This window comes from Cyphomyrmex costatus, unplaced genomic scaffold (assembly GCF_001594065.2).
Source record: "Cyphomyrmex costatus isolate MS0001 unplaced genomic scaffold, Ccosl1.0 scaffold474, whole genome shotgun sequence".
Taxonomy (NCBI): domain Eukaryota; kingdom Metazoa; phylum Arthropoda; class Insecta; order Hymenoptera; family Formicidae; genus Cyphomyrmex; species Cyphomyrmex costatus.
Genome location: NW_017279009.1, coordinates 1,093,592 through 1,121,156, shown reverse-complemented (window position 1 = coordinate 1,121,156; position 27,565 = coordinate 1,093,592). Strand labels below are relative to the sequence as shown.

The 27,565-nt window shown below is 33.7% G+C and overlaps 2 protein-coding genes across 2 annotated transcripts; one reads left to right on the top strand and one right to left on the bottom strand.

Moving 5' to 3' along the window:
* Positions 1–25: 25 nt before the first annotated feature.
* Positions 26–4,752, bottom strand: LOC108777973 (protein zer-1 homolog). The gene is made up of 9 exons (XM_018545002.1): positions 4,281–4,752; positions 3,885–4,200; positions 3,430–3,727; positions 2,008–2,213; positions 1,711–1,882; positions 1,238–1,561; positions 975–1,124; positions 571–823; positions 26–465 (listed from the first exon to the last, which is right to left on the bottom strand). Exons 1-9 carry the CDS (start codon positions 4,750–4,752, stop codon positions 263–265), a joined length of 2,394 nt encoding a protein of 797 aa, XP_018400504.1. The 3' UTR covers positions 26–262.
* Positions 4,753–6,238: 1,486 nt separating this feature from the next.
* Positions 6,239–9,390, top strand: LOC108777864 (WD repeat-containing protein 78). Its single transcript, XM_018544847.1, has 4 exons — positions 6,239–6,708; positions 7,073–7,466; positions 7,890–8,459; positions 8,584–9,390. Exons 1-4 carry the CDS (start codon positions 6,239–6,241, stop codon positions 9,388–9,390), a joined length of 2,241 nt encoding a protein of 746 aa, XP_018400349.1.
* Positions 9,391–27,565: the final 18,175 nt, after the last annotated feature.

Below are 27,565 nucleotides of genomic sequence, written 5' to 3'. Positions count from 1 at the left end.
CTTTCTATTCTCTTTTTTCTCTAATTATATACTTATTTTATATTTTAAGTGCAGAAAGTGTGACATAGTACAACTACAAAGAACAGATCTATTGTCATACATATCAAGTTAATGTAACACAATTATGTTTTTCTGGTTCATCTAATCTGTAATTATGCTTCCGTTATTATCCTTCCAACTTGTGGTACTAATCATAATTTGTTTTGCCTAAAGAGACGATATAAATTATGTAACATACATAGTGATGTTACCAAGATCTTTTTTAGCCATCCAGACGTAGATATTCCGAATCTAAGACTGAATGAGAAACATTTACATCGTCGGAATGTCTCTCGCATTGACAGCAATTTTCAAGCACCAAATTTGCGAGTTCTTTTATACGTTCGTAAGGTCTGGGATCTGCTATTACTGTCTGCAGTTTCTCTAGTCCTCCTTCCTTCACTACTAATGCACAATATTTGAATGCTAAAAAAAATCGTATTATATCGTAAATTAGTAAAAGACGTATGGAGCAAGACATCAGATACTTTAAAGTATTCGACATAAGAAATATTAATATTGCATACATACAGTATACTTTAGTGAGATTAGCAAGAGCCCAAGCAGCCCAATGTTGACATGGAGGAGTATGATACACATCCAGTAGGCGTAATAATGGTCCAAACGAGCGATAATTTATATTACGTTCTGCATTTAAGTCCCAACTTTCAATCGCTTGCACCATGTATTTAAGAACCTCATCACGAGTTGGCTTATCTATTTTCCAAGCGTCGACACCATCAGATGCCATGTGTGCCAATATACCAGCAGCATTGTATGGAACCTATATAAATCGAGAAATATATATCTCTATTTAAGAGCTATTTAAGATTATGTTACAAATTTGAATAGTCAAAAATATTCAAGTAAAATTAAAGTAAATAATTTAGAAAAAATAAAAAAAAAATGAAGAAGGAATAAAGGAAATACGATACCTCGATTCCTTCATTACTAGAACGTAACAAATTGGCAAAGACAGTTACATATCGTTCCTGCATAAGATGGATCCGAAGATATTCGACTTCTGCCACATTTCCGAGCAAACCCATCATATTCCTCAACAGTTCTTCTTTATGCGGATATTGCTAAATACGCGAGAAAATATTATTATGCAGTAGATAAAAAATTACACACGGTTTAAGCTAATTGTAAGTATATTGTGTAGTGACTATAATCGAATATATATTGTAAAACTTACTTGTACACACTTTAGGAAAAGTATCATGCCTTCCTCCTCTAAGAATCGTTCGCAATTTATAGAAGTTTCGTCTGTCATATTCCACATAGTTGACCATGCGACTTCTAATACATCGTCGAATATATTTGTCTCCACCCTGTACTCCACCAATTCTAACATAGTCTTGACACAACCCAATTTACCAAGTAATCTTTTCTCTCTACCTTCTACTTGACAAGCTAAAGAGTTCAATAAATATATACCAATTCTTTGAACAAAACTTTCTGGTTCTGAGTGTTTGGCTGAATGTAGAAGCACTTTTACAAGGGTTTCATAATTGGACATCTATAAAAATAAATAAATAAATGATTACATTATACAAAGATACAACGTTTCTGTTTATATCTTGTAATTTGATTACAAAGGATGTAATATGAAAAATCTAATATCTAATCATGTAATGCAACATTTAAAAAACTGAAAATAATACAAACCACATCGTGTGGTATACGAAATTGACATAATGCCAAACAACCATTCCGCATCATAGTTTCTTCATCTCTATGTGTGCTCATACCAGCAAGGAGAGTACTGATAATCCTTTTCTTCATTCGTGCTACTAATTCACCCTTTTCCTTCATTTTTACTATGTAGAATAATGTGGCGCTATAATATACAACATAAAATTAAAATTGCAATTATTAGTGTAAGTTTAACAATTGCTTTCTCAAATGTCACAATTGCTTATCTTGGCAATTTATAAATTACAGAATGCATATTTGTAATGCTACCTTCCAGATATCTGTATATGCTTTTGAGCTGGATGCTTTTCCATTGCTTCCAAGACAGTACATAGCGCTTGATCCATTCTATGACAATTTTCATATCTAAATACGTGATATAAATCGCTCAATACTTTTTGCAATAATTCTTGTTTATTGTCCATACAAATATGAGCTGCGATCAGTATTTGATCCTCATTTGCGTCGCCAGCAATCTAAATCAAGCCATGAGAAAATAAGTGGATGAATTAAAAATATTCTTTATCTATTAAGCCTTGTGTCCACGATACTAGAAATCGGTCTGAGATCTCGGATGAAGGAAAAATTGACCAATTACATCGGTCATGTGACCAAATTGTTCAAATGTGATTTGTTAATTCTTTCTTCATCCGAGATCTCGGACCGATTTCTAGCATCGTGGACACAAACTTAAGATTGGACATCTGGCAACAACATAACTTTGAAATTGGCTACGTTCAGTAGACTCAACAATTGAGTGAGCGCTCTCTGTTATTGGTGTATTCTTCTAGATTTAAAATTTGATTGGATGATCTAAAAGAATACACCAATAACAGCGAGCGCTCACTCGACTGTTGAGTTTGCTGAACGTAGGCTGCTTTCTTTTTAGGAGACACAAATCGACACAGTATAACACACTCGAATACAGTTTGCCACACTTAAAGGGAACGCGATATGTGCGGTGTGTGTATCGTGTGTACGAACTTTTAATACCTAACCATAAAAGATTTGAATTTTGATCTTAATGGACGCATAAGATTCGATTATTGCAAGGAGTGCGTTCTAATATCACTTAATTGCCTTAATTCATCAAAATCACACTTGAATAGACTCGAAACACACTCTGACTCTTCTCCTGAGCAGAGGCGAAGTGTGTCGATTTGTGTCTCCTAAAAGGAAAGCAACCGTAGCCATTAGCGATTTTGTATCAGCATCATATATCTTTTTTTTGTGTAAAAATGTCGAGTTTTGATCCGAATATGCATCATTTGCGGGAGCTTCTTTAATTTGAAGAAATCTGCAGCTGAGGTGCATCGATTGCTTGTAGAAGCATATGGTGAGGCTGCTTTAAGTGAAAGAAGTTGCCGTGAGTGGTTTGAAAAGTTTAAGAACGGTGAATTTGACGTCGAATACAAAGACGTAGTTTCGACGTTTTTTGTTTTTTCGACGTGGAATCCACCAATTACCAGAAAGATGGGGAAAAAGTAGTGGCCAACGATGGACAATACTTCGAATAAAACATTAGATACCGTTCTTTCACGATAAATGTCCAATTTTTTTATGAAAAAACCGCGGAAACTTATTTTTTATACTCCTAATAATTTTGTGTTATATAAAGCAGTAAAAAATAATAAAAGATTTTTCATCTTGTAATTAGTAGGTATGAATTATAAAACATCTTGTATATCTCACCACTGTTGCTGGTATATCATGTCTTTTACAAGCACCATGAAGAGTTCCATAAAGTCCTAAATATTGTAATGGTTTATGTATTTTAGATGCGAGTCCTGGTATATCAGAAAGCTGTCCAAAATTGTTATCCTCAATATTTGTATTTATGGGACGCTCAGCTACGCCTCTTCCTGCAAGATTTGTGCCGCCGATGTCTAAAGAAATCAACTGAGGTAGACCAGTTACTAGGTCAGATAAGATTTTATTGGGATTATCAAACTGTCCTTGTTTATGATTCGACTGAGAAATATCCAAGTGCCTATAAAAATATTCTGTATAAATTATATTGTTTAATATCAGTTTAGCTTAGTTTTGCATATCACCTAACTGCATATTTGTACTTTTAAGAAAATTTCTAAATAGATAATGTGTAATAACTATATTATTTAAAATACAATCAAAGTTTTATGATGTACCTTAAATTCTTCAAATGACAGATGTTCTTAACAAAAGATTTTGCGTCAGTATTGACCTTAACATTGTACAAAGTTAAGGATACTAAATTTGGTAACGCATGATAAAATTGAAAAGTATCAATGTTACAACTATTAGACAAATCTAGATGTGTTAAATTCGTTAATCCTGTTAGTAACAATGGATATTCTGACGAAGATATTCCTACGTATGCTAATGCCAGTCGTTTTAAATTCGGCGTTTTAAAAACATATCTTCGTGTTTCATAATCTCGTCCATAGTATTTCAATTGTTGGGCAAAATTGTCAAATGCGCCGGCTGTAACAAAGGTTATAGATTAATTCAATTAATAATCCACTTGTTGGATCATGTTAGAACTGAATACAATGATTTCTTACAGGTACTTAAAGTAGGAGGTATAATCATCGAAGTTCCATAACACGCTAAACTGTGTAAGTTCTCCGAATGGGCATTAATATACTCGATAGAGATTTCTGTTACATTACTACAATCGGTGAGTTCTAAATCATAAAGTTTGTGGCCGGTAAGCGTCTGAATCGAAGAGTCGGTCAGGCTGCAACTGGAGATCTTAACGTGCTTCAGTCGGGTCGCCGTTACATTTTTAAAAATGGAGAAAAAGCAATCGTCATCCTCGATCACCTCACTACGTTGCGCGTATTCTATAAGCTTGTCGCATATCTCGCTTGGAAAGGTTATTCCCTTTCGCAGTATACGGTGGCCACGTTTCCCCTTTATCGAGATAATGTCAAGATTGTCGCAGATCAGTTTGTAGCACAAATCAGTAAGCCGCTCTGGGCCTACATATTGATCCGTGTGAAATAAGTTTAATAAGTCATCCAGCTCCGCCATTCTCTCTCAGAAGAGCTCGGATTCTACTAAATCACGACTGAATCACGCATCAAGGAAGACGCGCGCCTATATATCCTCTTTGTAATTACGCTATTTTCGGAACTGCTGTTTGAACGCCTACGGGAATAAGTGCGTTATGTCAAACGTAGGATCAGCTGGGAACGCGCGACATGGCTCCGCACGTCGCAGGTCAGAAGCGCTCACGCCGACCACATTTAGCTGTTTCGCCCGCACTGCGCGTTATGTGTAGTTATATATGCCGCGATCACTCTGTCCAGCGACATTCGCGGATTCGCGTCTGCTTGTGAATGCGGCACTCTAAATCTTCAATGCGCGCTACAACGTGCGGTCTACAGGCTGCGAGTGTTATGATGACACGTAAAAAATAAACACTAATACAATTTCGTTGAATCGAAAATTCTCTGAAAAGCTTCAAGCTACAGCTGTTACCACATCACTGTCGCCGCCATCCCCACCCTCCGTTTCCACCGATTTCTACCACCATCATGCTTCCTGTGTGTATTCTTTTCTCTTTCTTTTCGTTTACCTACGCTCGCCGCGTAAGAGATTCGTTTAATGTTTCTCTGACATATCATTACGCTGTCTCAAGTAATTTCATCGATCGCAGTAGAACTATCGCGTAGAATATTCTACATGTATAGTAGAAGGGGGGGGGGGGAGGCAAAAAAATGCTCGTCCCCAGTTCAGGTGTAGCAAGTAGAGCTGCACTTACACTAAGTTTCTACCTTTGAAAGTCTGTATCAGATTGATTTTCAATCTTTTGCTTAATACTTGACGATGATAGAAAATTTCATCATGGAAAATTCGCGTATTCCATTAATTTTTAACTCGATTATACAGTGGACATCCGACCACATTGACTCGCGTAGAATCCTGTAGTTTTCAAAACCTTTCCAGCAAGATTCGCCCAAACTTGACAATAGGTATTTTGTCTCTCTTTCTCTCTCTCTTGTAGATTTAATATATAAGATATAAAAGTAAAAGATACTATAATAATATTGTTTTATTATTTTTTTTAAATCATAAATGTAATTATTAATATTTCTTTAAATAATTATTTAATATAACTTTATTAATAACAATATAATTATCAATATATATTTTTTTAAATAACGTTTTAAATAAAATAATTTAATTATACTTTAAGCAATGCTAATTTCTTTTTATCAAACAATATTTTGTTATAAATATTTTGTCTCTTTAAATTCCTGTTTTCTATACGTACAGTTTAAACATTTTTTTTAAGTATTCGATATGCGAAGTTTTTTTTACAAAATATGCTTTACTCTTTTCTTTTTCAATTTTTTTCATATTCAAGATTGATTAAAATTACCGCCATTTTTCGCGTTTCCAAGGAACCGCGATAAACACTTGCATTTGCTCCAAACTGCGCTCGCGTCTTTAACGAATCTTAAACATTGTTCCAGACGTTTGGATCTGTAAAATTTTATTCGACACTCGCAGAATGAAAACCGGTGACTTCGAATCGCCCCAACGGACGACCTCCAGGATTCCGAGCGTTGCTTCGTCCAAGATAAAGCTCGCCGGTGCTTTTGGACGAGTCCGCAAGACCGGATGCGATCGGAATGTCGCTTCAGCACTTCTTCAACAACGACAGGCCCTTCGGGTGATTCACGAGAACGTGGATGTCACACCAAAGCCGTTAGTTCATGCAGCCTTTAGCACCATCGACGAGAATCAGACAACCGCTTTAGAGACCATCGGATTATTTCAGACCGGAAGTGGTTCCCAACTGCAGATAACATCTTCTTCGAGAGCCAGCGGTCTCAGGACTAGTTCTTCCCTTCTCCTTAAGTCTTTCTTGATGACATCCGACGATTTGCAGATGGAGAGTCTGCTGTCGACGCAAGTTGGGTTTTTGCCCACGGAGGAAGAGGAGGAGGATGTCGCGCCATTACCATTTTTTTTACCTAGGTAACATATATTAGTTTATACGTTTTAAATATTTCTAAACGATATAAATTTTGGAACGTTATCGAATTTTCCTGAAAAGTAGTCTAGTCGATACCAATTGAAAACAACTTAATATCATCTTAATAATTTTATAACCAACTTATAATTTTTAATTATAATTTTTATGTAACACCATTTGCGTTACGATACATTTTCTATTGTTGAATGCAAAATTATAATATTATTATGATCGTTATACTTTTAAGCAAATCCAGATTACAGCTGTCTTTAAATGGTGTTGTCTAAATTATATGTAAAATAGATTTTAAAAATTACAGAATTGCACTTTTTAATGTTGAGTATAGTGTTTATTTACAATTTACAGCGATGACTCTGCAATATTTGCAACACGTCCAGAAGCTGTGACAATCACCTTAAAGGAAACGCAGACGTTCTTTATATTCGAGATGCCTCAGATGACAGAGGATCTGCGAACGCCAGAGGGACAGGCAATTAAACAGGAAAATGAGAATTATGAATATGTAACAGTAGGACCGGGCTCCGATCGGAAGCTGTTGAATGTCGAGACACAGACGATACGCGCGTTGACGAAATCACGTGGTACTTACTGTGGCCTGAGGTCCCGCAGAAATCAGGGGATGTTTGTGAATAACTGGGTGATCCATGATACTTATGCGGCACCGGAATTGATGATAGAAAAAAATGGACGTATGATTGTACACACGAAAGAATCAATACATCGAATGCGAGAAGCGCAGGTACAAATTGTGTGCAATTATAAACTTTTTACGAGAACAATTATGCATTTTTATTAAATCGCGAAAAGAAGAAATACATTTATTGTGCACATAGGTATATGTAGATAATTGAAAAATTATATTGACATATTATTTTATGAACAAAAAATTAATGTAATTTAATTTTTTATATATCCTTAATATATAAAGAAAAGATTTTGAAAGCTATAATACAATGTCCTTTACACAAGATGAGACAGAAAAGAGAATATTAGAGATTAAAGATTTTCTAAAGTTTTTAAATTTTCAATATTTCAGAAAATAATACAATAGTATTTTTTTAATGAAATATAATATATAATAGATAAATTTAAAAACGTAGAAAATTTTTTTGTAGAACAGATATCAATTAGATTTTCAATTATCAATTATTTTTTATAATAGGAACTCCGGTATAAGCTCCCTGAACCTGAAATAATTCCTGATCAAAGTCCCGAGGAACAATTATCTCGCATCTGTCGGGAGACAGGGTTCTTGGATGCGGCACGCGTAATGGAACGTATAATCGCAAACAATGTATTCGCTGAGGCGCAAAAACGCTTTACTGGCTTAATTAAACGCGATCCATGTGCTTTAGATCTGGAATTCAATTATCGGTTAGATTTGTTGTGGACATTCTCATGCGAAATGGTACACGATCGTCCTGTAACTGCATTTCGCTGGAATCCAGCCAACGCGAGCGTCCTCGCTGTTGCTTATGGCGCTAAAACCAAATCCAACAAGACGGACGGAGTACTGTTGATCTGGTGCGCCAAAAATCCTAGTCAACCTGGTCGCGAGTATACTTTTGATAGTCCATTATCCGATATCGATTGGAGCAGAGAAAGACCGAATCTTTTGGCGATTGGTTTCTATGATGGAAGTGTGAGAGTTATTGATGTTAGCGTAAAGGAAGTGAATATCATTAGACAGAGTCATAGAGAGACATCGACAGCTTGCTCGCCACATTGGCAAGTAAGAATGTTATACTTATTGCGATATTATTATTCTAACTTTGATATACTATGTGTACTATATAATTTACTTATTACGAAATCTACGGTACAATTTTGATTAATAATATTTAATTTTTCACTAGGTTCAGTGGTGGAGCGGCGATGAGCAATTTAATTACCAAGAACAAATTTACACTAGTGATCAGGATGGTCGAATATACTGTTATCGTTTGGGAGAAGATTTATTTGCCACAGAGATCATGCGCCTACATAGAGTCGAAGGTAAACTAAGCGGGGTTTCTAGAACCGATCATTGTGTGGTTTACGACGTGCCCATCAACCGTCAACCGAGTGCGCTTATTCTTCGAAGACATCCCATCGTCAACAATGTTTACTTTGTCGGCTCCGACGAAGGTTGTATTTATCGATGCTCCACGAATTACTTGCGTCAGCACGTGAACAGTTTTCTAGCGCATGACGGTCCGATTTACTCATTTGAGTTCTCGCCCTTTTGTCAGAAATTATTTCTGACCTGCGGCGCTGATTGGTGCATCAGGATCTGGGCTGAGAATCTTACTGAGCCACTCATCACCCTATCGACAGCGATGGCGTGTGTAAGAAACGCTTGTTGGAGCCCTACAAGTTCCACTATTATCGCCAGCGTCGTGAATGATCAGATTTGCGTATGGGATATTCATAGAAAAACGCATACTCCAGCATCTATAACGATTTCAACGAACGGAGTTAGATTGGTTGCTGCCGGTTTTACATCGAATGGGAATCAATTAGTGATTGCTGATATCGAGGGTGTCGTATATGTCTATAATCTCGAAGGCATGCCGTTTCCACCTTACGATCAAACTAAAGTATTAATTGAGTCTATTTATAAGGCATTAGCAACGAAACCGGAATTGTTAAGGAAGCTGAAGAAACTCGGCCCACCATTTTGATCGTTCGATTCCTGATGAGGTAAGTGCCAAAAGAATTAAATTTGAAACAGAAATTTATCTATACTTTTATTTGAAAATATTTTTTAATTAAATTAGAAGATCAGATCACGAAAAGATTACGTCTAATTGATTAAAAATAATTGCTCTTAATAAATAAAAAAAATTCATCATATATGTAGATGATTTCTACTTAAGGCTACTTTATTATCGACTGTAGTCGAGAGACTCTCCCGACACGTGGGGACCCCTCTCGATCTCAGTCTGCCGATTGCGGCATCGTGAACCTCATCACGACAAGAGAGAGTGCGCGTTTGAGAGAGAATGGAAGAAAGAGAGAGAGAGAGAGGGAACAAAGTGAGCGTTTGGATTCGCCGCGGGGTCTCTGCCAGCGGGGCTCGCTCGCACGCGGTGGCTGGAGTCGGGAACGGGGCCCAGGCCTGAAACCTTCCGGTGTGTGTGAGAAGAGAGAGGGGTCATCTCACCCTGCCCTGTTCTCCTCCGTGTTGCTGCTGCTTGTGGGCACGAACCGCGGCTACCGCCGTCAGCAGGCAGTCTCTTATTACGCCCGCGCTCAACTCTACGCGAATTCTAAGTCCTCTTGTTAGACCGCTCTCAATGATAACGCGAATCGCCCTAGAAATATCAAGATCCCAAAAGTCGCATTGAAATAACGGATTTTATTCGGCGAAAAAGGGAGCGAGGCAAAGTTTTAAACCCTCTTCGGAAGTAGAATGACGATGTGAATATTGTAAGTTAACTATCAATGTAATTGATTTAGACAAGATAGAGAATAATTTGAGTAACGAATGACAATACTGGAGAACAGCATGGATTTTGACAGAATGAGCTATTCAGATTTTTAGTAGAGAAATGTTATACTGATAAAACCGAGATATAATTTTATAAGATTACCTTATATATTAAGAAAGAAAGGTTAGATAGTTTTCTTCATTATTATAATATGAGTAATATGATGTTAATATCGGAATTTTTATCGAGTGAGCATTCGATGATGTCAGAAAAATTGTTATTAACTCAATAAATAGCATTTATATAAAATATTTATTTTCCACTCTATGTAATTGAGCAGAATATTTCGGATGACATGGATATCGGGATCTAATAAAGTGAACGATCACTTCAATAAGAACATGAAATTAATGACTGACAAGAAAGAATAATACAATAGATTAAAAAGAAATTGGTTACCTAACAGAAGAGAGAAGAAAAAATATATTATTCTTATTGATAGTTTTTAAATTAAATTTGTTATTAAGAGAGGATATACTTTCTGCAAATTTTAAACATTGAAGTTAAGTATTATATTTCTTATTAGACTACTTGGGTGTGTACCGCAATTCCCAATGATGCGGAACCAACTTTAAATTGCAGGTTCTAGGCCGATGACCTTGCATGGTAAGGGGGGGGGCCAAAATATACAAAAAATTTAAACATAGCAATAACAAATCCAATACGGTGATTTTCTTACTGTTTATGTTTTTTCCGTGCACTATGGCTCTAAAAGATCCTATCTAGGATCTTTGTTAAGTTCCATAAATAGATTAGAATTAAGAACACGTCGAGAATATTTAATATTTAATTTAATATTTTAAATTCACAAGAATTCATTATGAAAAGAACTCAATGATCAGAAAAAAAGTGGTCGCAATATTTGTTCAACTACAATAACAAATTTATCTGTGACAAAAAGAATTTTAAGTGATTTTTGAAAATATCTCTTAAAAACACTATTTTGTGATGTTACTGTCTATAGTATCTTTTATAAAAATTTACAAGTAGTGTTTGCGGAATTTTGCGCGCATATATATACTGAATGTACGATATGAACGACGACGTTGCTGGACGCAACGGATAATATACGATTATACGAGTAAGTACGCAAAATCTTTGAATGATTTATTATTTATAATCAAGAATATATTATATATATATATTTATTTTAACTTAGTTTTTTCTCCTTTCTATAAATGTATTATGCAATAAATTATAAATATAATAAGTTATAAAAATATATAAATTTCTTATAATGTTATAAAATTATTGGTAATGAAGGCATTCTATAAATTAATCTGAACATATTAGGTAAATTATAAGATTTTATTATAGAGGTATTTAACCTTATTTTTAAAAAAGATTTTTATTTATAAATTTCTCAACAGATTACAAATCTATTAAAAAAATTTTTACGATTTTTTTGAGAAAGAGACATATTTTTGAACTCTATAAACTCAATATTATTAATATCGATCTTATTATTCACAATCATCCATCTTTCTCGCGCTTCTCCTTCATTGGAGAGAAATAAGTAAATCATTTCTTCCTACAAATTCTTGTCGGCAAAAACATCGGTATGATACCCGGGCCAAGGCCGTCAAATGAAGATGGATGTGTCATGTGGCCGGAGCATTTATTTTTCGCGAGTGCAAGGGCAAACGTGTTGTACGAGTTGCTAGTATGAGAAAGAAAGGGAAGAGAGAAAAAAAGAAAATGCCATGAAAGCGAGCAACATTGTATTTGCACATAAATCAATCGCGACTCGAATTATTAGCACGAGAGCTCGCACGATTGATCACCAAAATCGATTTTATCGCCGTGTCCGGTCGCATTGAAATTAATATCTTTAATTGCGCGAGAGATGATTAATCGTCGTCAAATGCACTATCGAGATCTTTCTGCGATTACGGTGGTCAAAGAAGTTTTAATCTCACTTTTTCCTCTTGGAGAAATTTTTCTTAGTTGATTATTAAGTACTTTCTAATTATGTGTAGCATTATTAGATTATTTTTTATGCTCTTTAATTTTTCTTAATACATCTTTAAGACAGAGTCATCGTCTATGCTTGGAAATATATAAACCAAAAGGTATATTTAATAAAATTATTAAAATTAATACATATAATTATTATATTTATAATATAATATCTACAATTTTAATTAATATTCCAATTAAATTATCAATAGAAATTGTCACTTTACTGTTATTTTTGAAACGAATTACTCGCAGAATGTATTACATTCGGCTGATAGTATATATTTTCTAATATACATTTCAATTAATCGCTTTATTAATATTTGAAATCAATGTGCACGGCGATTAAATTGGGTTCTCGTGCTTTCGATTACGAAAATGTCTTATTTCTCTTCTCTTGCTGCCTTTCACTGGCACAGGTCTTGAACCAGACGTGTGAAAGTTCAGAGTTCAGAAAATGACAAGTAATGTATACTGATCAAGATATGTTATTTGAAAATTACCCCGAGTATGTAAGAATTTATGGATGAAATAATCTTGGTATTTCAAAATATTTGACATTTAAATTTTCACCCTTTAACATGACTATATTTGTTGAATATACAACAAATTGTTTATATTTCTTCATACTAAAATTTATAAATGGTTTAAAAAAATAAATACACTATGGCTACAATTATTAAAATATAATAACTTTGCCAAACGCGTGTGTTTTAATTAGTTATTAAATTATAATTATTTGAAGCAGATAGAATTTCATTACGAAAAAATTTATCAACTATTATTATTTTGTTACTAATTATATATATGTATAATATATTATACATAATGATAAAAAAATATAAATTTTTTAATTTTAATGTAATTAAAATAAAAAAGAAATGCAATTATAAGATCGTGTCAGTGAACAGGGCAACGTTCTTTTCGAGCGCATTTGTCATTCGAAATAGTCAAGCACGCTTTGTTTTGCAGAGCACGTTTAACAATTAGTATTCAGTCTGCTCGGAACACCCAGTGTAAGCATGTATATAAGATACTGGCTTCTTCGAGTAAACTTGTTTATCAAGTTACACATGGCGATCGCTGGTGATCTACACTGAAAAAGGACGATAGAGAATTCTATGACGAGATTGCGTCTTTTTTCCTATTGGCTATTTGATATTAAGAGAAGTACACGTTGTAAATGCGTGAACATTGTTACTCCACTTAAAGAATGCATATAATGGTTTTTAATTCTAAGAGACGAAACATGTTCTCTTTTTATTGGCAGAAGAGAAAACATTTTGAAATGGATATTTTGTAATGGTTGTTTAAAATATAATAATTGATAAAAATAATCGTTAAAAATATTTACATATGTATAATATATATACATAATAATAAATTATATAAATTAATTTTTCATCTTTTTCTAAATATATTTATAAATTCTGCTATATCTTTTTTTAGGAATAAATCTCTTCCTAAAGTAAACTTGAGTTTGTTTTTAAATTATCAAGATAAATCGTCAAGTTTCCTTATACGGCTTCTGGATCAAGTTTTCTCACGCGATCTTCAATGCAATTCATAAATCATCAAATTATCTCATATTCCATTTTCTTCTAGCAAACCTACACGCTTATGTGTACACAATAAAATTATCTCCATTAATACATTTCAAAGCTAGTATGAATTAAATATACATATAATAAATGTATACAAATATAGCAAAGAACTTCTTGCAATTTCGTTCTCATAAAATTTTCGTCAGCGATTCCAATTTACGTTATACAACGTAATATTATACGTATATTAATAACTTCTCTTCCCGAGAAGTTATTAATATAATTGTATGATGAATAAAAAAATTGTAAATAAAAACACGCTGTGTAAATAAAAAATTTGTATTTTAATATAAACGAAAAATTTTAATATCTCGATGCACACGTTTGAATTTCGCAAATTATTACGTTGATGGACCAGCTTAAGAATAATTTATTTTTCTTCAATGTGATTATTTTTGAATATTATGCGAGTATTTCCTTCGAACCAGAGGAGATTCTTCTGGAGGACGTACAAACTGCCGAGAACTTTACTCATACAACGCCATTTCTTCTTTCCATCTTGCTACGCGAAAAAAAGACGAAAACGAGCTGTAGCGAGAAAGACGACTAAAACGCTACTAAAAGTCGACCGGTTGGTAAGAAGCAAAGGATAAGAAGAAGAAGAGGAAGAGGAAGAAAGGAAAGAAGTGAAGGAGAAGGAGAAGAAAGACGAGATCTCTCAGGAAGCAAGACGATCGTAAAGGAAAGAACGACAGAGACAAAGAGGTGAATGTTAATGAGGCAGATCTCGACCTCTCGCATCTCCGCGAGGATCTCGTCAGGACTCGTGGTCGAAACTCGGATCCTCGCTTCCTCAGTTTGGCTCGCGTTCCGAATTTGCAAATTCAAATACATTTGCGCGACAACATACAGAATAAAATAGTAACACGTACGTGATACATCAAACTTAATAAATTTCTAAGATAATAATACATTTTTTAAATAAAAATAAAATTGTAATGTTTTATTTCATGAGAATTTTTCACGTTTTTCTGGTAAATTATAAAATATGCAAATTTTTTTTTTATTTTCCAGCTTAAGTAGAATTATTATAATGTAAGAAATTGAAGATGTTTGGAGAAATTATCAAACCAAAAGCTCTATGACTACAGAAAACGGTATTGCGAATATTTATTGAAAATCTTTTTCTTTCCAGAAATGATTTTGACATTTTTGGAAATTTTTTAATTAATTTTTTGAAGCCAGTGTTTATTTATATTTAATGTATCATCAGTGTCTGCGTGAAATGATGAAACAGCTTAGTGGTATCTTTTCGAAGAGTTAAGTCACGGGAAAGAAGAATCCGTTCTTCTCCAAGCTATTCTCTTGCTCAACTCGCGCGATCCGGTTCTTTGTTGCGCGACGGACAAGACCTGCTCGAGATTGATCGCGCGGTGGTGGGCTTAACGAGGCAAGACGAACCTCAAAATCTGCCCGATAATTAATGAGAATCGTCCGTCTGGTCAAGCAACGTAACAACGTTAAAACGCAACGACGAGATGTGCAATGAGTATCTTCGATCTGGAAGCGTCTTCTGATTCGTTGAAGAATATTTATTTCTCACCAAGCCGCAAAACAATTGATAAAACATCACAAAAATTAATCAAACATCGTTTTGAAATTTTTTCAAGATCTGTTTTTGTCAAATCAATGACTTATTATACATATACATATATAAATCAGGCAGAAGATAAAAATTCCCACGAAGAAGATCTTTCTTACAACTTTGTGTTTATTTACTAATTTTTTATTTTTTACATAAATTTTGTTTTTTTTTAATTTTATTATGATTGAGGTATTTTTTGAGTGCCTGTTTGTGATTCTCCCAATGATTGACATTCAATTCCGTCAGATAATTAAATGTGCTGTTGACACAAAAAGAAATCTATTAACATTTGGTAGCTCGCTGTACGTCTGCCACGTAGATATGCATCAATGTGATCCGGACGATCCCTGAGTCTAAAAATATAATGTCCAAGAATCCTTTCTTCTTGGTTTCACTACCATGGTCCGAGGAATACGGAGATGTATTACGTGGACTCTGATAAAATCTTTCTGTTTGTACATGCGGACCCTTCTTTACAAGAACTTTTCACTGAAGTATGTGTCTTCTCATATTCTTTGAAATATACCTATATACGTGTTTATACATGTGTATATAAATGTGTATATAAATAAAAAAATGTTACGTGCACTTACGCTAAAGTTATAAAGATGAAAGTCTCTTAAATAAAGAAGCAATGGAATATTTTTATTTAAAATTGCAATTTTTATTAGAGAAGGAGAAGGAGAGAAGAAAAAAAAAAAAGAGAGCTGGTGCTTGTCCACTTGAAGATACAATAAAAATACATAGTGAGAAAATATATAAATATGATAATTAGAACATACAGAGACAGAAGTATTGGATTCTCTCGCTAAAGCTAATTTTATTTTGGGTTATTTATTTGTCACTTTATGCCATATTATTGCAAAAATACAGTATCGACAGATCTTGATCGCGATGCGCATTCTTTACTCATGTTTTCGTTTAAATTCGTTGCGATGTGCGGCAACGTTCGTGCGAAGTAGGCCATTCTGAAATGGTCCAACCTGTATAATTATTGGCGTATTAACGTCATGAAAAATCAAGGCCGTCGTTGACAGGCCTTATGGCCACCATATGTATATATTTGATAGGCTCGTTGAAAGCGCCGTTATAGCTTCTGATCGTTGAATTAGCTGAAAATAATAGAACTGAAATAAAAATTACGTTAAATTAATAAAATTTTAGTATCCAAATAAAAATACAATCAAGATTAAAATAGAAAAAGAAGAAAATTAATTAATTTAAAAATTACACAGGTCCACCTTATATTTCTTGATATTTAATTAAAATCCAAAAAAAATTTCAATATAATTTTCTATTAATACATATAAATATATTTTCTATATTTTGTTGAATTATTCTTGATCCTTTTTATATATATCATTTAAATTGATAATTAATATCAATCTTTGAAAAGGTATAATAGAGGGAGATCACCCCCAAGAATACATCTCATGAATCATTAACGGTGCTCGTCTAAAGGGAATCTTCGGACGTTCACCTCTCTCGTGGCGAGAAGACTGGCTTCCGGTCCTCATGGAAGAGGCTAACGAACGCTAAACCGTATCCGACGTGTGATTCCTGGTGTCTCCTTACCGCTACAAAGGTAGTCGCATGCGTTGCTCATTTCCATCGTTCTTGTGTACATTACATTATGTGCACAAAGAAGATACGAGGAATAAGAACGTTTTCGAATAATCTCGGAATTACTTAATTTAATTCAGAATTTACATTTACTTTTGATACATTATTTGAGTAGAATTTAAAGTTTAAGCTTTGTGTTACATCAATTTTTTTTTTAATATCCCGATTGCATTGGTCAGGAATCGATTGTCTCTAGAAATTGAGAGAGAGGCAAAAGAGAATAATAAAGAAAAGAAAGAAAAAGATACCGAACGCCCTTGTTGGCAGCTTTGACTGGTTTCGTCAAATAACCGGACATCTTATCTTAATTTGTTTTTTGGTTTTCTTTTGAAAAGAAGAATTTGACAAAATTTTCCCTCTCTTTTCCTGTTTTAAGCAGATTGAACCTTTTTTTTTAGAGAGTATTATACATATATCTGCAAGTAATTGTGCATATATCGTAGTGATAAAAGAGAAAAATAAGTGAATTATTAATTTTAATTAAAGATATTAATTTTAATACAATTTTTTCCTTTTTTTTTTGTATTTTAAGAAAAGAAATAAAGAAAAGAATTGATCGGCGAATCTATAACGAATTCATCCAAAACTATCACCTTCTCGCGAGCCGATTAAAGCACAGGAACCGGTCTCCGAATGTTGAATTTTATTAAGTCTCCACAGAATACTCTAATGTGCTTAATTAGACGTTATAAACTGAATTCACATTTGCATAAGTTGTCGAGTAGCCCAGCTTATTATCGCCGATATTAATCTGTTACTTATGCGCGACACAAACGGGGATAAAGCGAGAGAAGAAATAAACACTGAATGAGAAGGACAGGAGCAAAGAAGGGCATATCGAATCCGTGATATTTCACCGTGTTCTGTATAATTAGCGATACTAATTAACGTCCGTATCCTCACGCTCTTGTCAAACGCAATTACGCGAAGTAAACATGAACCCCGTGGACCTTACAAATGTGCAAATATTGTATTACCTTTTGAATATTAATGTGTAATTATTTTAACTTAAGAATTATTAAGGAAATACATAATTTAATTACATGTAATTAAATTTTTCAAATTAAATTTTATTTAATATAAAATATTTAATATATTAATTTAAATATATTAGTATATGTATATATTAAGAAAAAAATTCCATATTTTTGTTTAAATATGGATGCATTATACAAGAATTATGAAGAATTAGCTGTGCAGAAGAAACTAGCTGTGTTATACAAGTATCATTCGTGAAAAATATATCTATTTAAGTTTATGTTAATTTAAATTTATAATGATTTAACATTATATACACAAACATTATACACGTGCATATCCAATTTGAAAGAGAATGAAGAGAATTTACAATTATTAGATATAGAAATTCTCTGGCGTTTGAATCCACCGGTTGAAGGTAGATCTGTCGTTACCTATTAGTCAAGGGAATTTCGTAATTATTAGTTCCTGGGACTATTAGCGTTGGAAGAACGTCCCATCCGACCCGCGTCATTGCCTAGAGCCAAGCAGAACGGCTGTCTCCTTATCCTCCCTATGTTTGAGAATTATTTTAGCGAATTTAATGAGTTTGAAAGTCGACTGCGGATCTCGTGATTGCGGATCTTGCGAGCGTGTCCGATTGCTCCCGTTTTGAAGCGGTTTTTCCTTTAATCCGAAATTAATGTGCAATTATGCGTTTTCGTTGTGTCAAGTAAAAATGGTGCGTCAGATTAACGAGCGTTATGGATGTTAAGAGGAAGTTAAATATAACTTCTCTTAATATTAAGTTTCATTAGAATTCATTAATAAATTTCTATTTAGAAAATTTGAACAATATGACATTGTTTTACGGATTATAAATGTATTTACATTTATGTTTTACGCCACTAAATTAGCTTGCAAAAATATTAATGTAAAAGAATTATAAAAGTTCTATAATTTTTGTGTATACTCTATTTTAAGAAAAAGATAATTTTTATTGCAAATGACTACGTTTTATCATAACATATACAAGAGATATTAAGATTATATTGTTTTAAATGTGATTTTCTTTGTTATAGGAATACGTGCTTTCATAAGCTAGATGATGTTCACCAGATTTTGCAGACACGTTACAGATGGTAAGGATTTCAAAAATATTCTATTTATATATTCTATATTTTAATTAGTCTTTTATGAAGATTATTTATACACATGTGAAGTTATAAGTACAATACCAATATTTTGACTGATAAAATGTCCAATAACAACTGATAAGATAAACAAGGAAGCAATCGCTGTATCGATTATCTCTCAGAGGGCTCTTGAGAGATCTCTGAGAGATGCGAGTTCGCGTGCCGAGGTCGTAGTCCGTCGAAAAGACGTGGGAACGGGAACGTCCTCCTTCGTGCTTTAAAGCCGCGATTAACTCCTTTTTGTTTCTTGTCGTGGCCGCGGCGTAGATTTTCGACATCGAAATTGCTCGGCCACCACCGACACACCAAGGATTACGACTTCTTGTAACAAGACCTCTTCGCTTATTCAGTTTGAATAAAAAATCGTGAGAACTGCTTGAAAAAAAGTTTTCTGTTCTTACGAATACCATTTTGAAAAGATTTGCAGGCAAATTATCTATGACAAGTATACGTACATATATATAGATTCATAAAAACATACAATATAATATAATATATTATAATTATGTTTACGATAAAAAATTAATCGTTTTTTAAGAATATTTTCTTTAAAAACAAAATTTCTGTAAAAAATTGTTTTTTTTAAATCAATATAATAATATCAATGATGATATTATGTTGATAATAATTTTATCTGTATATAATTTAATACTTAATATATAATTTATAATTTTGCTTATTTTATTTTGTTTCGTATTATTAATAATTACTGTAAATTATATACATATTAAGTTTTTTACAACACATAACGAATACTTTATGTATAATACATAACATTCAAATTTTTATAATTATTAATATATATTTTTAATTAGAATTATAAACGTCAGTATATTAATGATAAATTAATTGTGCGCAGTTATTATCTTGGATTTAAAATATGAAATTTTATTTGGAAGTACAGTTAACGTATAAGAATGCAGTTCATCTGAAGTCTGTAAAATAACAGTAAAAAGAAAAGAGAACCTTATTAAGCCATCTTAATTAACAAGCCTTCTTCTGAAGCCGTTTTTAATCGACACCGTTAGACACATTCATGAAACTCTAACGCTTAATTTTGCGATATGAGATTTAATGTTCCAATTAATGACTTTATCATGACGATGCTGTCTCTTGGAAATTATAACACATGATCTTCCTGAGCGGGACGTTATATTGATGGCGTATTTCTGAACATTTACGAACAAACAATTGCAATTTTGAAGAAGTAAGCGAATTACACATGAATAATCACGAAAAATTTTTTTAAATTACTGAGATCTTGGAATAATCTTTTTAAATTTTTCATTGCTATAAACTTTAATTTAATGAATTTTTGTATTGTACAATTGTTATTCTTTTTCTTATAGAAAACATTATATAATATTATATAACATTTTTTTGTTAACAGCTAAATTAAAATAAAAAATAAAAGTAAATATATTTTAGTATATTTTATATATACTCGTACTTAGGTATACATATACTATGAAACAAAAATATGAAATGCTATGACATTTATTTTGTTGCGTGGAGTTTAAAATTTAACTTTACAAAATTTCGGTTTAATGTATCTCACAGTTAATCTTTCTACGGGTTGTGTTTCTCTCGTGGAGTATAAAAACCATCTTCACAAGCCGCCTGTTTTCCGCTAACTTGCCGTCGCAAGAAAGGATAATAGAAGAAAAGGGTTTGACCTCGAGAAGAACCAAATGGGAAGCATAACGCCGACTCTTTTAAAGACGTCGGCGCCGCTTAATTAGCATGCTAATTAGTTGTACGAATCTCATGACGCAGACGACGAGAATATGCACCTCGTTCAGGGTGCATTCTCAAGAAGGACTTGGTCAGTGATCGATTCTTGCGGCACGAGCATCATTAATTATTTCACCCGTGATTAGCGGCCCCTCGTTAATTAGAGTCGTGTTCTAATAATTAATTAGATTGAATGTAGTTATGTCAAAAGCTGTTATTGATATTATCATTTGGAAGAATTATTGAATTCCAAGAAAATCATTTTTTTAATTATTAAAAAATAATTAATATCAACTCTCTGTATTATTAAAGTCATTATTAATATATTGATATGAAGATATTTAAAAAATAACAGATATAACGAATTTTTCGACGTAAACGATGAGCAAAATATCGGATTCTGGATATTCTTAGAGCAAATAATTCTAGAAACATTTTGAGACCAAATTTCCCTGAAATTTTGTATTAGTAGGAATTAGAGGAGTTGTTGATTTCAAAACAAGTTTCAAAGAAACATAATTCATAATATTTAAAAAGAGCATAATGGACCATCGCGCGCGTAGCGCGCGCAAGGAATATGCTAGTATAATAAAATGAATAAAATTGACCATAAGAGGAGGATTACATTATAGTTTTTTATAATAATATTTTTTTAAAGAGGAGCAGAAGAAAAAGAGAGGAATTAACGCCTCAAAGTTTTAATTAATTTCTCTTAGCTTTGTGACATTTGTGATCAAATAACATTTTTTTATGTGCTTTTCGCCTTACCATCCAGAATTAATTTCTCTACTGAGGGTGCTTTATGAGATTCTTTAGGAATTTAATCGCTTATCGCAGCGTCGCGAGAAAAGGAGGAGAAAGAACGGTTAATAGATTCCTAATCTCGCATTGACCGATTGGTGAGATAACACGATAGAATGGGATGTCGGTACTGGATAATACCGAGTATATCGGAACACGGCATCAGTAGTTAAAATACGCGATGTAAATAGGTGTTTCTACTCTTAACAACGTCGTAATATTGTTAAATCACACTCATTAACGCAGATCTTTGAAGTTGGTATCCCTAAAAAAATTATAAACAAAAAAAGTTGTAGCACTCTTCTATGTAAAATATTCTTCCAAATTATATACAGGCATTGCTTGTCCACCATGTCATTCACATGGGGATGCTACAATTTTTTTGTTTATAATTTTTGGAGGTTGGATAAAAAATTTTTCTTATGCACAAATGTGGATAAATAGTGGACAGTAATCGAATGCAATGTTGATTTTGTAAAAATTCTCATTCAGAGGTGCCAGCTTAGCAGACCTTACGTTGTTCTTTGCACTCAATACACTATCCTGAGCGCATTCATGATAATCTTCAATATTATTCTTAATAAAATATCTGATTGTAAAATGAAAAAATTTAAACATTATTTTTTATATGTTTTTATTAGTTTAATGTATCATAATATACATATTTTTCTTCAATTATTGATATACTCTGAGATATATCTAAATTAACTAGTAGTTTTTTTAACATGGCCGGAAACACTACCGTGTCTCCTAATCGTTTCTATCAATAAGTATTTACGGATATTTAGTGAAGAAACGAGGAAGGGTGACCATGGCGTTTTATACCGCCTCGAGACGAAGAGCATTGTCCGCGTAGCGGGATGGCGATGTTTAAGCGAGGCCTCTCGCCCGGGGCGAGATGTGCCTCAAATTGATTTGTTGTAAGCGATACGCCACCCCTACGGAGCGAGCGAATGGCACAATAATTGGCTACATAAACAATGACCGGCAAAACGATCCCTCACCGTCTTGACATCTCTTAAACGCCGTTATCTCGCAACAATGTGAGACACCGCCGCTCGTGTGAACACACGAGTGAAGCGTGAACTTCGAACAAGACATCGTCGTAGTTATCATTTGTGACACGATTGAATAAACGATTAGACAAAATATTATTAGATATTATACATATATATACATAATTCTTTATAAAGGTTATACACATAAATATATATCTACAATGTATAAGATTAAGTAGTAATTTGTAAAATTGATATAATATATAAATTATGTTTATATATATATTTATATATATATATATATAAACCTTTAATTATAATATTGTATAAACTATATATATTGCCAGTATGACTTTATGAAGAAAATCTAAAGTGTTCTTTCAACGTTTACTATATAAATTCGTGAATTATCTCTGTCAAACACTTCTGGCGGAGTTCAATTAATCGATTTTCAAGACTGAGACCATAAGGAAAGCATGTGCAGGGCGGCGAAATCTTTCAAGGTGGTCAAGAGATCGCAGTTTTGCAATGGAACGGGTCAGATTGGCTACGTGGCTAAAAAGTAATTGCGAGATCCAAGATATCGCTGACCAGCCGCTACGCAATTTGGGTTTACACGTGATACCCTTCTCTTCTTCTTTCCGCCGGATTTTTGTCTGTAGATCACATTAAAGAAATATGTCTGAATATTGAATGTTCGTAGCAAGTATATACGCTGCAAAAAAGAGTCTAAATATCAAGAGAGTTTCGAGAAGCCTGAGAAAATTAAGAAATTATAAACCATTTACTTTTAGGAAGTATAATATTTATAAATATGTTAGGTATATTCATTATTTTTTTATAGATATATAATATATATTTTTGTATATTTCACATATATGAGTGACGTACTAATATTTTGCGGATATATATAAGAAATAAAAGAAAGGAAAGATTTTTAAGAGAAAAAAAAAAGGAAGAGAATAAGGCCACCTAACGCACCGAGTGTATCGAATTCATGCTGTTGCCACAAACCACAATGAATATGTATCAAATTTATGGCGCGCGGTTTTGTGGTACCGCGTGCGGTTCTCCGCCCACTCACACTCGCGTGCACGCTCGTGATTTATGTCGCTCGTAATGCAGATGGTATACTCGAGCCGAGAATCTCGAAGGAAAAGGAAAATGATCTTCCATTTTCCTTGCCGCGCAATTTTTCTTGACTAAGGTAGAATTAAAAATCGTCTCGAGAACAATATATGGAGAGCAAATCGATGTCGCTGCACTTGAAATGCGCCGTTAATAACATTCATTAGTGATTTATCTTTCACCAGAAGCACGCGCACTTCTCTTCAATTTTCAGCGACGTTAATCGTATAATCCGTTATTGGAAGATAACATCTAATACCGTTTTAGATGGGGATAATTCTCTATACATATGCATGATGTTTATTTGTCCATCTGTTATATTTATTATACCATTTCGATTCCGTTAAGTCTACTTGATCGTCTGTCATAATTTTTGCATGACATCACATCTTACAGATTAGAGATTATAAACCTTGTTTTGCATACATATGCTAACTAAATTCTCTGATGAATGATTAAAGACTAATTACTGACTAATTAGTAATAAATAGTCGATGTAAAAAGAGATAAAAGCAAAATTAATAACAACGAGTAGATATCGATAATTAAAATATGTTAGCAATATACGTAAATGTTCAAAAATAATAATTTTCCTCATTAATTTCTAAGAGTTTTAAATGATTTTAAAAAAATGTTTAACGCTCTATCTAATATTCCTATTATATTTTAAAATGTTATTGTATTATACAATATAATTATATTTATTGTGAGGCAAATCTACATCTAAAATTTTTAGCTGTCTTTTTTTAAACATGATTGCATTAAAAATTGTAGCTATATTTGAATTAAATTGTATAATGTAGTTAAACAAAGCTATTTAATATAATGACAAGGCTTAAATCAAGCTATTTAATACAGCCTCGAATATAAATGGTTGGAAAGAAGAAATAGGCTAGTTATAATATGCAATAATTTGACATTATTGACGGATTAAATGACAGTTCATCCAGCTAAATGGATGATTATGCTAGTCGAGCTACATATAGGACGGTTAATTGTGCGGAAAATCCTGCATGATGTACTATCTTTAATACATCTTTCAATGATGATGGTGAAGCGCGTTTATAACGACAGTAGCTCATCGTGGCCTTATCTCGGTTATCATAACTCACGACGCAATCATTATATCGTCCGGTGTCCGGTCAGCATTTCTCCTTTTTCTTACAATAATGACACCGTAATCTGGCAACGCGAGTTCGAGTATTAAAACAGTATAACATCGTGACTATCATAAACTCGTGTTATTTATTGATACAAATCGACAGATATCGTCGCTGTATGTGATCGTTTTTTTCACTTTACAAAGCAGAGAGAAGCAGAATTGTATATATATTTCGTATCTGACAGTTGTCGTATAATTATTGCTACTAATTATTAATTATTATGATATTTCTTACTTTTAAATATCATTTAGAAGCTTTTGATTGACACTTGTACAAACTTTCTAAATGACATATAAATTTTTGTGTATTTCCCAATAATTAAAGAGTCGAATCGTCTTGATGATTCGGCGCGAGCCGAGCATATCCTCGTGCACTTACACGGGCGCACGTGCATGTACGCCATATTAATTACAATGATTTCCTGCCACTTATGCCCGAGCGAGATTTAAATTATAGATATTCACTGCAGGTTCGCGGAGGAGATGGGAGAGAGAAGATCCGGAGGAGGAAGGAAAAGAAAGGAGAGGGAAGAGAGGGAGGGGGGGGAGAGAGAGAGAGAGAGAGAGAAAGAATAGGCAGCAAAGAGGTCCGACTTCTTTCTCTATATATATATATATATATATATATATATATATCTTTATTTATTTATTGTATATATTTTTCGATGAATCAGTCCTCTCTGAAAAGTCGTAAATCGACAAAATTTTCGATTTATTCTGGATTGGAATTGATTTTACATAAATCTTTTCGGGAGTGTGTGTGAGAGATTAAAAATATGTATGTAGGGAAGGGATAATCGGAACGCACCGTGCAACATATCCGTGGCAAATTGTCCTAAGCGACACAAAGTCGTAAATCAGAGGACACTGAGCCGCATGTACCCCATTTTTCGTATCTGAGCGCAATTAAATAGTAAAACTTGCGTGGCGTATTAATAATGATTAACCGCATCGCGGTATGGAATTAAAGTTTTTTTAATCTTGATTTTATCAAATGAGAGTAAGAACGTTGCTTTATATAAGAAGTGAAGTAATAAAATCTCCTAAATTTTTCTAAACGCAATTAATTAAATACTTGTCACTATTAAGACTTTTGACTATTTACCACGAATCCTCAGATTGATGGTGTTAGAAGCGAGAAAACCATTTTAATGCATGTAGTTTGCAAAAATTTCCTTTGTGTATTTTTTATTTTAATTTCAATCCAAAATGGCTGCAGTGAGCTTTAATCCTTCTCTTAAAAAAAAAAAAGAAGAAAAAAGGAGGCATTTATTTTAATATTGAATAAAATGTGTAAATTCATAAATTAAGTTGATAGTTAAAATGCATGAAGTATAATTTGACTCTCTTAAAATTTCAAATCTTAACACTACAAAGTTGAATATTTCTCATGAAGTCTCTTAGTGAGAACATTCTTATCTCTATTCCCGTAAGGCCGTTATCGTTTAACGCGAAGACGGAGCTATCTCTCGAGTTTCTCGAACTGCGTTCTCCAGGTGACGGAGAATCAGGTCGACGATGAACACGTTCTCTTTCCCTAACTCCCTCTTTACCCCGTCTTGAAAGAAGACTCAAGTTGAAGTTTATGCGTGGCTGTTTACCACCCGGTAAATGTTATACCACGGTCATAACGTATATCTTGGCGGGGCTGTATGAAAAGTCCCGTACAGAACAGCCATTAGCCGCATTCAATCACCATTACACGCTCGCGCGCTTTCTGCGCCTCGCTCGTTTCTCGTTCCTCTTAAATCCTTGCTCGCCCAGGATCAAGGCGAAAATATGTACGCGCCAATCAGGATGAGAGCCAATACCTGTAGCTATTTATAAGAATAGATGTGCGGTCTATAATCGTATCGGTCGGAAAAACTGGAGAGACTTCAACTGGAGACTTCCACACATTTCATAAGTTGTATGTTAACATTGCTCGCTTATACGTTGCTTTCTGCTGTTTATAATACTACTTTTCTTTTCATCATGTCAATGTAGCTTATGCACACACATCGACACTCTCTAGAAGCCGATTGTTTCTCGCGACGAATTAATTCGTGATAGGTTGAGCCCCGTCAGGTTCGCCAGTGGTTACGCCGGCGGCGATGTAACCAGCGTGCAAGTATTTTGGGTCGGGTGGGTCCCGGTCGGATTCTCGAGTCCCTTTCTCGGCCGCACATTGCCCTCGGGCTCCTCACGGTTCCCAAGGGGGTCAGAGGTCGCTGGGCCCTCCTCCACCTCGGTTCCTCACCCCGCTGCGTCTCATCGACCCGCCACTTATGAACCGCCCATCCTCCCTCTTCTCTCTCGCGCGAAAGAGTTATTCATTCGTTCGGGTATGACGAGAGATGTCAGGGCGCGAATCTCATAAAAATCGTGAAATTATAAATTATACCAGGATAAGTATACACGAAGATGAGCGACGAGAAGCAAAATGTTGTAATTTCGAAGTGTGTAACAAAGTAGAAACTTCTCTTGCTTTCCGCAAGCAAAAGCAAAGAGACGTTGAAGCTTTTTCAATGGTAATGTACTTTTTATTAAATTTATCAAGTTGAAATTAATATAATAAAATATAACAATTACAATAATACTAGATATTGTATAAAATCTTTAAATTAATTATCCAATAT